The 16873-nt window shown below is 38.4% G+C and overlaps 1 protein-coding gene across 1 annotated transcript; it reads left to right on the top strand.

The window, feature by feature from the left end:
* Nucleotides 1-338: 338 nt before the first annotated feature.
* On the top strand, nucleotides 339-9696 carry LOC124386717 (delta-type opioid receptor-like). The gene is made up of 3 exons (XM_046850663.1): nucleotides 339-643; nucleotides 5137-5489; nucleotides 6069-9696. The coding sequence occupies exons 1-3, from the start codon at nucleotides 450-452 to the stop codon at nucleotides 6599-6601; spliced, it is 1080 nt and encodes a 359-aa protein (XP_046706619.1). The 5' UTR covers nucleotides 339-449; the 3' UTR covers nucleotides 6602-9696.
* Nucleotides 9697-16873: the final 7177 nt, after the last annotated feature.

The raw sequence follows: 16873 nt of genomic DNA, 5'->3' as shown, positions 1-16873 counted from the left end.
CAGATCGGGGGGAAAGAGTGGATGAGGTGAGGGAGAGAAAAGGAGAGAGAGAGAGAGAGAGAGAGAGAGAGAGAGAGAGAGAGAGAGAACAGGCGCACACTGAACCCTCCACACTCCACTCGTGCAGTCAGATAGTGGTAAAGTTTCCCTGTCGCGCGCGTCAGGAGCAGCAGCCCTGCATCTTACTGCCCTATTTACACTCTTCCCGCTTTCCCTCTGCCATCCAGGTAATAATGTGTTTCATTTTATAGTTGTGAGATCTTTTTATTGCGAAGTTTGCATAAAATAGAGCTATTGCGGCATCGTATGAAGGGGTTGTGATTAGGTTAGAGAGCGAGGTTTGCGGGTTTCTTTTTCTCTGTGCAACTTTGCGCGTGGCAACGCTTTCTTCAATTTTTCATTTTGCGTTCTTCATATTGACTTTGTGTCTTCTTCGGCAGCGCGGAAACATGGACTTGGACCTGGTGGACATGCTGAGGGATGAGAAGTGCGTGTCTGAGTGTGAGCTGAACGCGTCTGCGGATCCGCGCAATGTGCCGCCTGAGCGCATGTCGCCTCTCCTTCCGGTCATCACCGCCGTGTACTCCGTAGTGTTCGTGGTGGGGCTGGTGGGGAACTGCCTCGTGATGTATGTCATTATCAGGTAGGGTTCGCTGTCTTCTCATTCATGGATGAATTTTCTCTGAAAATGTATTCCAGGAGCAAAATATGAAGCTTTACAAGGAATTAAGCAACAATTGAATCCTGCAGATCTCCACACTTCATTCTTGGTTGCATTGATGAGATTGGTATCAGGCCCCCTGATGAGTTGCATCAGGTGTAACACCTAATCAAACAATTAGTAATCTAATAACAAGCACCCTAGAAGATATTTTTGGATTTATTTTTTTCCCCCACCCAGACATGTGATATCTTTTTGTGTTAAATTCGACTTGTTCATATCATATCATATCATATCATATCATATCATATCATATCATATCATATATCATATATCGTGATTTTACTTGTTTCTACAAAAACACTATATAACTGAATTTCCCTGTTTCTAGATTTTCCCCATAACAGTTCACTGCAAGTCTCAGCGGTCGCAGGAGGCTTAATTTTTGCCCCTCGGGGCTCGACCCATTTGCTTATTCATAGATGTGTGACATTAATGCATGTTGTGTCCTCTGTACATTTGGGTTTCATCTCTGCCGTACCAAATGCTACAACGACTCAGACCTATAGTTCCAGGTTGGTGTACCACAGTGTGGATGCAACGGTCTTGTGAAACGGTCTTGAATTCCCTCCACGAGAAGATTTAATAAACCGGATTGTAAAATTGTAAATAGGTTTGAAAACTATTCAGCTGTGAAAAATCCTACCACTTCGGAGTATCTGCGCAATTTGTAATTACACCGAATGAAGGAATTCATCGAAATCTCATTGCATATGGCTTAATATTGATTTGTTCATATTAATAAAGTCAAGCTTTTGCCATAGGCTAGTTTTAATTAATTTTAATAGAATATTTTGAGCAGGCATGCAAGAACCTGAATTTGTAATGGTGTGTGTGTGTGTGTGTGTGTGTGTGTGTGTGTGTGTGTGTGTGTGTGTGTGAGAGCATGTATGTGGTTTTATGTTATATATTATATATTATGGTGGGAACCCCACAAATATATTTTTCATATCAATATCTAGTTCTGATTGCCAAAAACCAGCAAAACCTACAATCAGACAAACTATATGGTTTCCGTTGAATAACTGTTGGTTACCAAGGTTATGGTAAAGCTGTGTATCAAATTTCATTAATATTTATGTCAATGGAAGGTCCTCACAGGGATAGTAAGACAAAATTGTGCATGTGTAAAAGTAAGAGAGTGTGTGATTTAAACTGCCTGTGGTTCTCTTCTGAGGTTCACAAAATGCTGATATAGAAGTTTTTAATAGCGCTGCTGCAGAAGAGTGAAGCTGGAGTTCTATTTACGAGTAATAGCTGAGATATATCAACACTCAGACCACGAGAAAGTGGGTTAGAGAGAGATTATTTTTCCGATTTCCCCCGAGTCACCCTAATGTTACTCATCCTTTATAGATCCAGCGTCACCTATCAATATTAAAAGCATAAGCCATCTACCAGGCCTTTATTGATCTGTCTCTCTGGGATGAATGTTATTTTCCGCCTATTCATCCTCAAAATTAAGTCTATTTTTAAGTCTTAACTGGGCAGATTCAGATGCTGCTTAATCTTACTCCTCCTTGTGGAATTTTTCGCTCTAGTGAACTGCAGGTTGTAACTTTTATTCCCAGACTTTCAAGTGCACCACAGTTGGGCTTATTTGTGATGTTATTTGTAAAGCACTTACACAGTTCTAAGTAACTTCAATACCACTGACGGCTAAAGTGACTGTCATTTTACAGTGACAGCTTTCATGGGGTGCGATCTATTATGGCAGCAAGTTGAAAAGTCAGTTGGAATTAGAAAAAATAGGCAAATGTTAAAAGATTAGAGCTTCTTTGACAATGGCTGAAATGTGCTGACTAGATGCCTGAGTCAGACCAAAGTGGCAGGTCTTTGGTGAAGTGTTCCTTTTATGAGGTGGATTGTTCCTAGCAAGACTTGGCTCCAGAACTAAAAATTGATAAACCTGTGACAGGCTCATGGAAGCCTAAAGCTTACTGGTGTGTGTGTGTGTGTGTGTGTGTGTGTGTGTGTGTGTGTGTGTGTGTGTGTGTGTGTGTGTGTGTGTGGTGTGAAAGCCAGGATGTCTGGTTCAGTCCAACTAAAGAACTACTACATCAGAAATTTATGAAAAAGTTAATGCAGGCTATGATAGAAAGGTGTCAGAACACACATTACATCGCAGCGAATGGGGGAGCACAGTCACAGTGGTCAGAGTGCCCAGGTTAAAAGCTTAAAAGGACTGCATTGGACAGGTGAGTGTGAAAAAATGGAAGAAGCTGGCCTGGTCTGATGAATCACATGTTCTTTTACATCATGTGGATGACTGGGTGCATGTGAGTCACTTACCTGGGGAAGAGATGCCATCATGATGCATTACGGGACAAAGGCAAGTTGGCAGTGTGATGCTCTGGGCAATGTTCTGCTGGGAATGTTCTGTTTGGGTCCTAGCATTTATGTGGATGTAACATTATCACATACCTCCTACCTAAACTTTGTTGTAGACCAAGGACAGTTCTTTATGACAAAAATATTCCCTAATTACAGCAGCCATACTGCACTTTTTTTTTTTTACTTGGTCTCTAAATTCCTCTCAATCTGAGGATCTGTACAATGTGAATAACAAACAAGTCCAATCCATGAAGGCCACACCACACAACTCTCAGTACTTAAAGGATCTGCTGCAAACGTCTGGGTCAGAGCTGTTCCGGCAATGTATCAATGTATACAATATGCTTAGATTGTATAATATATTCCTCCCAGGGTGTGCTGTATAAAATCATCTGCCAAACAACTAATTATAGAGTGATGGCTCAGCATTTAGAGCTTGTGTCAAGTGATTGGTAGGTTGTAAATTCAAATCCTGGTCTTTCAGACTGGCACTGTTGAGCCATTAAATCTAATCTGCTCATTTTAATTATAAGCCATTTTTGGATAAACAGCTACCAAACGAGTAAATATATAAATGAATATGGTAAGATTGTCATAGTTTTTATGTAAACTTTAATTATAAATATGATTTGGAGTTGTTTCATTTGAAATAATAGCTGTAAACAGTACTTTTAATACTGGCCCGAAATATTAAACACATGAAGGACAGGGTTCAGATTTTATAGTTAAAACAGCAGTAAAAGATAAGAGCATTCGAGTTCCAGCTACTTGATGTGAGTGAATATCCACGCTTTCTTTTATCCAACAATAATAAAACCTTGGAAACAAATCACCAGTGCCACTTGAGTATAACATATAATGACACTCCCAAATGGCATTTCATTATTTTATGAATTAATTATATTATTTTGTTTATTTATTTCATTTTCTGTATTTAAAAGAAAATTCCACGGCTTTGCATTTACATAATGACAGGAACGTCAGATATAATTTAGTCTATGTCTAATTCTTTGAGTGCATTTTTGGTGATAAAGTATAAGCCATTTTGCATTACCTCAACAAAATTGATGGTCAAAAAACCTGATTTGGATAAAAACTGAATGAATAGTTAAGAGGCAGTGTAAGTGCTCAGGTCTTGTTTTACTGTGAAATCCAAGTTTTTTAATTTGTTAAAAAGCTAGTTTTATAACAACGCAAACACATTTTTGATAGTTTCAATAAACAGTCTAAACATCTCAGAGCCTTCCTTTAGATATTTTAACAAATTGTGATACATATTGTTGTATCACATTCCCAACAATATTCATTAAAAATGAGCACCTTTAAGTAATCAACCCAAACTTTGAAAACTTCGTTAAATGTAGATAAAACGATGCGCCGAGGCAAAAAATAATATTCAAATTACTCAAGTTACTCAAGAAATTGTTTCAGCCCTATAAAAGAGTAATAATAGTATAATAGTCAGGTTGAAGCTATGGGTTTGAGAGGCTATTTAAGAAACACCTCACTCGACACTTCATATCTTGTACATTTGCACAGCTATATCTTACTAGCACTAGCACCTAGCTGGTCACAGTCAGCTAAAATGTAAGAAGAGTAACTTTCTGTTTTGCCTGCTATTAAATAATCAAGCCCACCCAGAATATATATGATACCCAATGAAGATTCTAAAAGCCCTTGCTCTGCTACTGACGTCTTTGTCAAGTTTGAGAGAAATGAATGAGTGCAAAGAGAAAAGAAGTCACAAACAGATGCATCTGTCACTTTGACTTTCACTTGAAGATCTAATCAGGGATCTTGTTTCTCAATTAGTCTCTATTTCTCACACTCAAACCCCCTGCTCTGTCTCATAATTGCTGTGAGATATATTTATCCATTTAGAGACTTCAGATTAAAAGCTTTGCCCTTTGTGCTTTTTAGAAAAGGATGTGAAAAAGACCTCGACGAAATGAGAACACAGAAGGAAATTGTGTAGAACTGTGTGACGTAAAATGTTGCTGGGAACTTTATATCTGAGAAGCCCTGCGAATCTATCGTTATTCTGAATGTATTCTTTTTTCTTTTGCTGTGATCCTCCTCAGATACACTAAAATGAAGACAGCAACCAACATCTACATCTTCAACCTGGCTTTGGCTGATGCTTTGGTTACCACCACAATGCCATTTCAGAGCACAGATTACTTGTTGAACTCCTGGCCATTTGGTGAAATAGTATGCAAAGTGTTCATCTCGATTGACTACTACAACATGTTTACCAGCATTTTCACACTAACCATGATGAGCGTGGATCGTTACGTGGCTGTGTGCCATCCTGTAAAGGCACTAGACTTCCGTACACCAGTCATGGCCAAGACCATCAACGTAGGCATATGGGTACTGTCCTCAGCAGCAGGAGTGCCTGCCATGGTGCTGGGGGGAACACAGACCAATAATGGTGAGTTGTGTGCAAGGATCGCAGTTACCCAGAGTTAAGCTTTCAGGTAACTCAACCAAGTAAATCAAGTTTGGACTGTAATGATGGTGCCATTATGCTGTAATGGAATAGGAGATTAATATACTTTTCTTACTACAGATCGATACTAGCTAATAGTGGGTGAGCAGCAGGACATTTAATAATCTCCTCCATATTCTCTGAGCTCATTGTGAACATTTTGTTCTCTGGTTTCTCTTTCTGGGCAAATCCAACAGAAGATTTTTTTACTAAAAACAATTTTATTATATGTAACAGCTGCGAATTATATTGAGTGAAAGCATCAGCTATGGTCAATCTAATAGGTTGCTACCAATTATAGTAAGTATTAATGGACATCACTGTTCATGAAAATTCATGGTACATATTTAAAAAGGAGGTTCCAAAGTGCTAAGTTGCCAATAGTGAATTTATATTTTAAGCATGTCCTACTTCATCTAGTCTACCTCAAATGACTACTCTTGTCATATACTGCTCTTTCTGTTTCTGACCCAACGATCCTCATTCTTCATTCAGTAACAATTTCCATTCTTTTTCTTGCAGGCACCACAGAGTGTGCCCTGCAGTTTCCTGACCCTTACGAGTACTGGGACACTCTAATGAAGATCTGTGTGTTCGTCTTTGCTTTTGTTGCTCCCGTCCTCATCATTAGCATCTGCTACTCGCTCATGCTTCTGCGACTACGTAGTGTTCGCATACTCTCCGGTTCTCGAGAGAAAGACCGCAACCTTCGCCGCATCACCCGTTTGGTCCTAGTTGTCGTCGCGGCTTTTATCATTTGCTGGACCCCTATACACATCTTCATTCTTCTAAAAGCTGTAGTGGCCATTCCTGAGACCACACCACTAATGGCTGCCTATTTTCTGTGTGTTGCTCTTGGTTACACCAACAGCAGCCTCAACCCCATCCTCTACGCATTTCTCGATGAGAATTTTAAGAGGTGCTTTAAGGACTTCTGTTTGCCGGCAAGGCGAAAGGGAGATAAAGGGGTTGGAGGAAGCAGGCTTGGAAGGATTGCATCCAGACAGTCTCCCCAGGCTGCCGAGAGTGCCCCGAGAACAGCAAAGCCAGCATGACTAGCCGTGGAATTGTCCTTCATCACCCAATCTGGAAAGGAGGACTCCAACACAATGGGACTGACGCAGGTCTCTTCTGCACTCTGATCATAATGCACCTTACAGTTGGTGTGAATGTTGGTGTGACTGTGACACTCGAAGAGATGGAGCACTGTGACAAGACTTGCTATATTACGACCCTGAATATAGTGTGATGATGTGAAGTCTGCTGAGAATTATATCATTAGTTGCCAGCAATGGTTTTGCTTTGGCATAAATGGATATATACGTGTAAATCTAATTTAGTTTAGCTGTCTCTTAAAAAAAATGCTGCTTTGATCTCTCATCTCGTTTTATTCAGAGAGTCTCACCCAAGCTTCTATACACTAATGATTTGGATATACTGCAGTTACTTTATTTTGTTCAAAAATATTTTACTACCATTTTATCTTGGCCTTATTGATCACAGGGATTTGGAGCCTTTTATAGAAATACTGGAAGCAAGGTGGAAATACACCCAGAAAGGGACATCGGTTCATCACAGGGCATCACACATTTACAAACTCATTTAACACCTTAGGAAAATTAAGCATAACCAGTTCACCTTATGGGAAAAAATAGAGAACATGAAGAAACCACAGGTATTATCTGCCATTATTACTTATAAGATGCTGTTACGCCTTCTTTTAAGTCACAATTCTAATCAAATAAATTTGAAACATTCAATGGTACTTATTCTTCTAATTCTGATTAGACTGCATAAATGTTCACAGTGTAGGTTTGAATCAATAAACTATGTGAGACTCTGGGCGAACAACTTCTCCCAGGCTTCTCCCAGGCTAATTGGCTTTGGGTGTTCCAAGTAGCGAGATAAGATTTAAGGTGTGATTTGCAGATGTTTGTCACAATAAGACAAACTACCTACAAAATAAAGGAAATTCGTTACTGCTGCCTCTCTCCTAAGGCATTGCCATTCAGCAGATTACACCAAGTGTACAGCGTGTAGTGTTGAAGAATGTGAAAAGAAAATCCAATGTTATCAAGAAAAATCTCTAGAACTAGCTGTTCTCTGTGTGCGTGACCACACTAACAAACACACAGAGCAAGAATGGTGTTAATACAAGGAATCCATGGAGTCTTGCTATACATCTTAAGATTTCAAAAGTCTATCAGGATGTTTAATGCCAACATAAAACACCTTTGGGGCAATATCCTGCAGACAGAAGAGACAAAAGCACCTTCTAGATCTTCAACATGATGAAGGGTGCAGTATGAGTATTTCTTTGGCTGTTTTGCTTCAAGGTTCCGAACAGCTAGCAATCACTGGGTTAACAATGAGTTTTACAGAAAAATATCCAATGCAGTCCATAATTCTTATGCTTCATACAGTTTGAATAATGCAAAGCGATGGTGACCCAAACAACCATCAAAATGGACTAAAAAGAAGAAAATGCATGGTTTAATGTAGCATCGGTCTCATGCATTGACTTGACTTGACTTGAAGAGGACTTTTTGTTCAAGAAATCTGAGAACTATTGAACAGAAACAGGAAATAGGTATATAAAATTCTTCCATACATAGGACTGATCAACAGCCACAGACAATATTTGGTTTTTGCCAGTAGGGTAGGTTCTACTAGCCATTAAATGCAGGGTTGTACAACACTAAAAAGGACACCCCAAACCAAAAACCTCCAAAAGTATTATTGTCTTATGGGTTTAAAAGTTTGAGCAGACAATCTGTTATAATTAACATGGATTGAGATCAGACTGCATTTTACAAGTAATAATATATGATAATATAATAAATTAGTATAATATAGTCCTTTTTCTTCTTTCCTGCACTACCTGTGTACGTTAAATGGCGGTATTCATGCCAACTATAGCACAATATGATCTGTAACCTCAAGCACAACTGGTATAAACAAATAACATAAACTAGTAGGAGTTTCAATATCATAAATCTCTCGACTTCTCAACGCTCTTATCATTCAGCATCTCAGCGCATTGTTTCACTAAAATTTAATTTAATTCCCGACCTTCTCTTTTTGAAAATTGACACTCAAATGTAATTTCTTCATATTTGTCATCCATTTTGGCCTAAATTGTTTTGAAATGATTTATGAATCCCAGATATTTTCTTTTGTCAGTAATTGAATTGAATTTTTATTTTTTTTGTATCAGCATGTATCGTTCATTGTGCAGAAATTATTTTTACATGAAATGACAAAGAAAAAATGCTGTGATGTATGGTTGGCATTTTGTAGATTGGGTCCACTAGTCAGCTTTAAAGGGCTTGATTACTGCAAATCGAGTTTTTTTGACTGAACATTTTACCCTCTTGATGAGTGTGTTCTTTTCCAGGAATGTAGTGGCCCCTATATAGAGCACAAGGGTTTGGTAAATGGTTTGATGGATATGAAAATGATCATATGTACTTCGCATGTTATGGCCTTTACAATCACCAGATCTCAACTCAGTGGAATGTCTATTGGACCAATGTATTAGACAGTAAACCAGCACAAAAGACTAATTAATGGAATTTTGCTTGGATGAATGGTGCTTGTTGCTGAAGTATTGTTCCAGAGACTTTTCATCATCTATGCCAAGGTGCACTGAAACTGTTCTAATGGCTTGTGGTGGCTCAAGAACTTCCTAAGCAAGTTTTATCCTTTCATTTCCTACATTTCAGACCACCGTTGAACAGATATTATTAATGGACTTCTAAAAGCTGGTGACAAGTAAAACCCTGTACTATACCACAAACGTACTGTTCTTCCTTTAATCCTTTCTTCATGTATATGTGTCTATTCAAAATAACTTACTAATCATGTTTACCTGATGATGGCTATTTTATTACGCTGCTTACCACAGCGTTTATGTACCGTTCTCTATTACTGCCTCCACCTGCAGTAAAACCTTTTTTTTTTAATTGGGCAGAGGGCTTAGTCTTGACATGCTGGAGAATTCCAGGTCAGGCAGCAAACATTATATTGACTTCGTTGTTTTGAGATGTGTGTAAATTTGTATAGACACCATTTTACACTACAATGTGTATATACATGAAGTGCATTTCTGTGTATATAGTATAGTTATCTGTTTCCAACCATTTTGTCAACTGTATGTCAAATCAAATCAAATCAAATCAAATTTTATTTGTCACATACACATACATACAGGGTACGACATGCAGTGAAATGCTTTTAACGACGGTCCGGCATGAGGGAATAAAAAAAAGGGTAAAAAAAAGGGGGATAAAAATATAAATATAATAACAAAATTTAAAGAAAAATATAGTAAGAAAAGGCAGATAAATAAAGATATCAGGATATCTAAATATATATGTATATATACATACATTACATATATACTTATATATACACATACACGGAAAATATTTTATGGCAGTGTGCAGTTAACCAGTAAACAACAGTAAACATTAAACGAGTTAGGCATGTTTTGATTGTCCATAAGTGTCCATGTGCAGTAAGGTGTGGTGTAAAGTGTCCTTGTGCGGAATGTTAGGCATGTTTTGATTGTCCATAAGTGTCCATGTGCAGTAAGGTGTGGTGTAAAGTGTCCTTGTGCGGAATGGTGTGGTATTAAAAAAGAATATAAGAAATATGAAATAAATATGAAAAGAAAATGAAAATATGAAAAGTAAAGTGCACTGTGCTGTGCAGGTCCAGTGTATAATGTGCCGTAGCACGAAAAGTGTGATTGTGCAGGGGAAAAAAGTGTGATGATGGAAAGAGTGGGCCAGTTCTTAGATCCTGGATGTTTCCTGGTTTAAACTCCGAATGGCCTGCGGAAGAAGCTCCTCCTCATTCTCTCTGTGGTCGCTTTCAGGGAGCGGAAGCGTTTCCCAACGCAACAGAGAAAAGAGTCCATTGTTGGGATGGCTGAGGTCCTTCACGATTTTCCTGGCTCTGGTCCTGCACCGCATGCTGTAGATGTCCTGCAGGTCAGGGAGCTCGGTGTGGATGGTACGTTCAGCTGAACGCACCACCCTCTGGAGGGCTCGTCTGTCCTGCATGGTGCTGTTCCCGAACCAGGAAGTGATGCTACCCGTCAGAACACTCTCAATGCCGATGTAATGGTGTACTTGGAATTATTAGTACTATTCGTACTAATAATTAGTTATTTTTAGTACTATTCTATTCTATTGTATTGTAGAATCTAAACCTCTCCTTGTAAATTGTAAGCAGAAATACACTCAACAATGTATGCCACACAAATAGGCTGTATAATATAGTTTCTATGTATCTGAATTGATTGCCGATGTATTGTGTGTATTTCTGTGCCGCTCTTAAGTTGTCATCAGGCTGAGCCATACAGTGTAGCACAAATACTAAGTCATGTCTGTGAAATCTATTTTTCAATTCATGTGAAATTTAATCTTACTTGTATGTTCATAGCCGTTTGCTTTAGAAGTCCTGGGAGTGTCCGTATGCCAACTGTTCCATATGTGCTAAAGTTAACAAATAATTTAGTAAATTGTAAATAATTGGAGCAGCAAAAATTACTAAACACTAATGTGTTGTTCTGGGACTGTGAGTTGCCACTTTTACTTAATGCATTTGTGTTTGCGTGGTATCTCTGTAGCTTGTTTTTGGCTCATCAGGTCTTGAACCAATATTGTTACCGGTATGCAGAATTATTTATGACAACGTTCAAAGCAACAAGATTGGATATTTCTATCCTTTAATGTATGTATAATAATGTACATAAATGTTATTTCTGCTTTGCAAATGTTAATGAAAGGGAATTCATTACATGGCATGTGTAACATACAGAATGTGTAACCTAACCGCGGTATAGTTAAAGAAAATAAATGTTTTACTAAGTTTACTGCTTTCTTCCTTGAGTGCATTATCTTGTTTAATTTAAACCAAATCACTTACCGTATTTTTCGGACTATAAGCCGCTACTTTTTCCCCACGTTTTAAACCCCGTGGCATAAACAACGAAGCGGCTAAGATATGGATTCTTCCTGGGTTTTTCCTGGTTTCACAAACTTCAAGCCAAAAAAACTGAGCGACACAATTTGCTCGCACATCAAATCAGTTTTCCAAATTGAAAATACTTAAAATAGCATAAATCCGTTCAAACCCTCAAAATGACACCCCGTTTATATGTTTTATGATATTAAATTGGAAAATACATTTCTAAATAACAAATCTTGTATAAAAACATAATAGAAAGAGCATGTTAAGGTATAATAAGGTTTTATCCAGTGTATTTTCCTTAAAGATGAGACGACTTGAGCTAACGAAAATGCCGTTGGGTGTGTGTGTGTGTGTGTGTGTGTGTGTGTGTGTGTGTGTGTGTGTGTGGAGGGGGGTAGAGTCAAGTCAAGTCAAGTCAAGTTTATTTCTATAGCGCTTTTCACAACAGACATTTTCTCAAAGCAGCTTTACAGAAATCAACAGTTAAGGTGAATGGTGTGTATTTATCCCTGATGAGCAGCCGTGGCGACTGTGGCAAGGAAAAACTCCCTTAGATGTAATGAGGAAGAAACCTTGAGAGGAACCAGACTCAAAAGGGGAACCCATCCTCATTTGGGTGACATCAAGAGTTTGATCATAAATCTTTCAACAATACAGAACACTGGAAAGTGAGAACTAACATGAGCACTGGAGTATAAGATTATAAGTAAATGTTCTTTCAACAGTCTTTGGTATAAAAGTAGGAGCTACTGAGCTCAACATTTGTGATCATCACAGATCCAGCATCAGCTTCTTCATGCCAGAGCCTTTAAACACTTCAGGAAGTCCAATGTCAAACTCCACACATGCAGTGGGATCCAATTGGCACTGGTACGTCTCTAGATGGTTCAGGATGTTTGCGAGTTTGGCATCTACTTCTTTAAGGTCCACAATCTTCATGAGGTGGGAGGTGACTGGAGCTGGGCAAACCTCAGGATGCCTCGGGATGGGGAGAGAAAGAGAAGCAGTGGAGAGGAATTAGCGTAGCTGCTGTTCATGATATTAACAGCACAAGTTGATAATGTGCATGTGATCAGATGTTCTGGAGCACAAGGTTATGATATGTGATGTGTGTTATGTGTAGGCTTTGCTAAAAAGATATGTTTTTAATCTGCACTTAAACTGGGTGAGTGTGTCTGAGCCCCAAACACTGTCAGGAAGACTATTCCAGAGTTTAGGAGCTAAATGTGAAAACGCTCTACCACCTTTAGTGGACTTTGCTATTCTAGGAACTACTAGAAGCCCAGAGTTTTGAGATCTCAGGGAGCGTGACGGATTGTAGCGTGTTAGAAGACTGGAGAGATACATGGGAGCCAAACCATTTAGTGCTTTATAAGTGAGTAGCAGTAGTTTGTAGTCTATTCGAAACTTAACCGGAAGCCAATGTAGGGACGATAAGATCGGGGTTATGTGCTCATATTTTCTTGACCTTGTGAGAATTCTGGCTGCCGCATTCTGAACTAACTGAAGCTTGTTTATTAATGATGCAGGACATCCACCTAGTAATGCATTACAATAGTCTATTCTGGAGGTCATAAACGCATGGACGAACTTCTCTGCACATTTTCGTCACAATCTTCACTTTCTGGCTTCGCTTCGCCATCTAGCAGCGGCGTCTCGAGCTCGTGCTTCAATTTTTTGCTCACGAAACAAAGCAATTAAATCGACCGAGTGACCGCTCGTACCTCGGAAAACTCGTACATTAATGCACTCGTAGGTCAAGGTACCACTGTAGTTGTAAAAAGAAGGAGAAAGACAGTGAACAATGACTTACTTGGTCAGCTACTGTTTAGATACAAGCCGTTTTAACGCGTTGAGTCTGGGTGAAGGGAGAGCTCACTAAAACTCCAGTTGCAACATAAATCATATAAGCACAGACAGGTTTCCAAAACTCATGCTTTTTTATTTTTCTTGGCAACAGCGTTATGCACATAACATATTGCATTTAGTGTCTTTCGTTAAAGCCTGTGTAAAGTTCATTCGTTTCAGTGTAGAGAAATGCGGCTTATAGATAGGTGCGGCTTATTTATGTTAAAAATAAAAATCTTTGTCAAATTATATATGGGTGCGCTTTATAGTCCGAAAATTGCGGTAGTTTAAATTTTTTATTTTTTTTTTATTTTTTTTGCTTTTAATTTTTAATTTTCATTTAAATAGATTTGCAATCCAATTTTGCCTAACCATACATCTGAGCCGTTGAAAGTCAAGGTTCTTGCTCAAGGACTCGAACATTCACAGCCATTTCATATATTAAACCATGTTCACGTTAGAATAAAACCCACAATACATTTTGCATTGTAAATCTGAGGGATTTTTGAGGTCCATAATATCTTTTCTTTATGTTTTAAACTTCTTGAAATAGATATAAATGTCAGGCCCATAAAAAATATTTAAAAACAATACATTGATACAATAAACAATACAATAAATTAAAAAAAAAAGAATGTCATCTCCTTTAGCACATACCTGAGAGACTGTTGAGAAAAAATGCCTACAAAAGATCCTTTTGTAGGCCACCAGTGAGGATATTCCTGCTGTCTTATTTGATAAATGCTCTCTGGTTTGGTTGTGTGTTATGGATGGCAGCTCCATTACATACAGCAGGATTGAGAGCATAGCCTCTTGAACTCTGTCATGACTCATCACTGATCTATGGTTCTGTTAGAGATCTCGCACTTCTTCTTGTCATCTACCACCATAATCTGTCTTTTCTCATTTTAAATGAGTAGACTCAACTTGAACCAAACTTTTGTTTTACAATTTTATATGGCTACATTAACTATGAGAATTATTGCAGCTGATGCTCCTCTAGTTATGCCACTGAGAGGCCTTTACTGTATGTGCAAAAAGTAGGATTGAATCATGGGAAACACACAAATGTATCGAATATTATAATATTTTATATATAAATAATATTATATCGAGTATTGCAATATTGCAATTTCCCTTCACTGGAACTAAAGGACCCAAACATGTTCCAGCATGTGTGCACCTTGCGAGCGCCGTAATGGTACGGCTTACAAAGTTTTAAATGGAAATTTTTAAGAATTCTGATTTCAGCCTCACTATGGGATTAACTGGAACACCAACTGAGCCCCAGACCTACTTACCTAACACCAGTGGCTGATCTCGTTAATGCCCTTTTAGCTGAATGTACGCAAATCTACACAAAGAATAATGAGGATTACATCTGGAACAAGACTTTTCAGCAAACATATATGGGTATGATGTTCGCGTGTCCACATGCGTTTGGTCATATGTGCTGTATAGCACTGATTATGCACAGAAATCATAAAATATCCCTTTTTAATTATAATAATAATCATTGTATTGTCTTCTGATTCTCTGAAGTGTTACAAGATAAGGCAGTTGCATTATTTATTTATTTATTTATTGCTTTTATTTAGTACGTAATTTTGCTTTGAAAGTGTGTTCACTCAGAAAAACATGAAAAAGCAGGTTATCAGGCTGTGATCAAGTCTTTCAATTCGAAACCCACAAAGCAAAACCGAGCGAAAAAATCTTTATTTTTATTTAGGAGGTTATGTCTCCCTCTAGAGGTTACTACGTATCTCTGCAGGTTAAAATATCTATATTTAATAAATAAGATACACGTGTGTGTGTGTGTGTGTGTGTGTGTGTGTGTGTGTGTGTGTGTGTGTGTGTGTTACACGTTTTATTGATGATCATGTAAATACAATATAATCCTGTAAACTAAATCCCTAAATTTAAAATAATACAGTTATGGAAGTATGTTTCTATTTTATTTTGACCTAATAGCAGTTATTTATTAATACAGCCATTTCTGTATGTACACTCTACAACTATATACCCAGCCATTAACGTTGCACAAGCCAGTGCACTCTTTGTTCAGGTCCCAAGCCTGGATAAATGGGGAGGGTTGCGTTAAGAAGGACATCCAGTGTAAAACATGCCAAATCAAATATGCGGTTCACGATTTAGAAATTTATAATGGATCGGTCGAGGCCCGGGTTACCAACGACTGCAGGGACATGTGTATTTTATGAGGAAGTCAGGTGTGTCAGAGAAGTATGTGAGGGTGGTGCAGGACATGTATGAGGACAGTGTGACAGCAGTGAAGTGTGCAGTAGGAACGACAGACTGGTTCAAGGTGGAGGTTGGGTTGCATCAAGGATCGGCTCTAAGCCCTTTCCTGTTTGCAGTGGTAATGGACAGGTTGACGGACGAGGTCAGACAGGAGTCTCCGTGGACTATGATGTTTGTGGATGATATTGTGATTTGTGGTGAGAGTAGGGAGCAGGTTGAGAAGAGACTGGAGAGGTGGAGGTATGTGCTGGAGAGAAGGGGAATGAAAGTCAGTAGGAGTAAGACAGAGTACATGTGTGTGAATGAGATGGAGAGCAGTGGAGGGGTGTGGTTGCAGGGAGAAGAGGTGGAGAAGGTGGAGGAGTTCAGGTACCTGGGGTCAAAAGTACAAAGTAATGGAGAGTGTGTTAGAGAAGTGAAGAAAAGAGTGCAGGCAGGGTGGAGTGGGTGGAGAAGAGTGATAGCAGGAGTGATTTGTGATAGAAGAGTATCTGCAAGAGTTAAAAATGAGATATTAGGCATAGCTAAATTGAAACTGGTGAATGTGGTTTACAAAGCAGACTCTTTAACTATTTATGTGAAAAACATTGCATTGTTTGAGTGACAGTTTTGTGGGTGAAACAAAAATTGTTGATCAGTGAGGCCAGAGGGAAATGGCCAAAATGCTTTAAACCTCCAGGATCAAATATGTTCAATAAACGCTATTTAACCCATGATGAGCAGAAAAGCATTACGACATGCACAACCTATCAGGCTTTGAGGTGGACCAAACTGGATGGTTGAATATTTGAAAAAGGACTTTTTCCAGTGTTTATTAAAATAAAAAACAAACTTAAATAGGCATTGCGGTGATCTTCGGGTAATTCGAAGAAGAATTATACTGATAGCTCTCTGTAGTACACTTGGTTCAGTGATAGAGAGATAGTACAGGGTGAAAGTGTATTTTTCCCCCTTGAAACGCAATAATTTTTTTATTATATTCAGATCAAGTAGACATTAGAGATAATTTCCTAATAGATATAGGGAACACTGAGGTAGTTCCAGAATTTGCATGTCTGAAACTGAACCCATCTGAAACTGAGATAAATGTATACCTTCACGACTACTAGTTTATTTACAATAATTGTAATTAAAAGCAATTATTTTATATATACTCTGATGAAAATTCAACCCCTTGCTCGGCTTTAGAAAGGGGGGGGGGGGAGACTTTAAATCACGTGACTAAGCTCTGACGTCAG

This window comes from Silurus meridionalis, chromosome 6 (genome assembly GCF_014805685.1).
Source record: "Silurus meridionalis isolate SWU-2019-XX chromosome 6, ASM1480568v1, whole genome shotgun sequence".
Classification (NCBI taxonomy): Eukaryota; Metazoa; Chordata; class Actinopteri; order Siluriformes; family Siluridae; genus Silurus; species Silurus meridionalis.
This window is presented reverse-complemented; position numbering and strand designations above follow the sequence as displayed.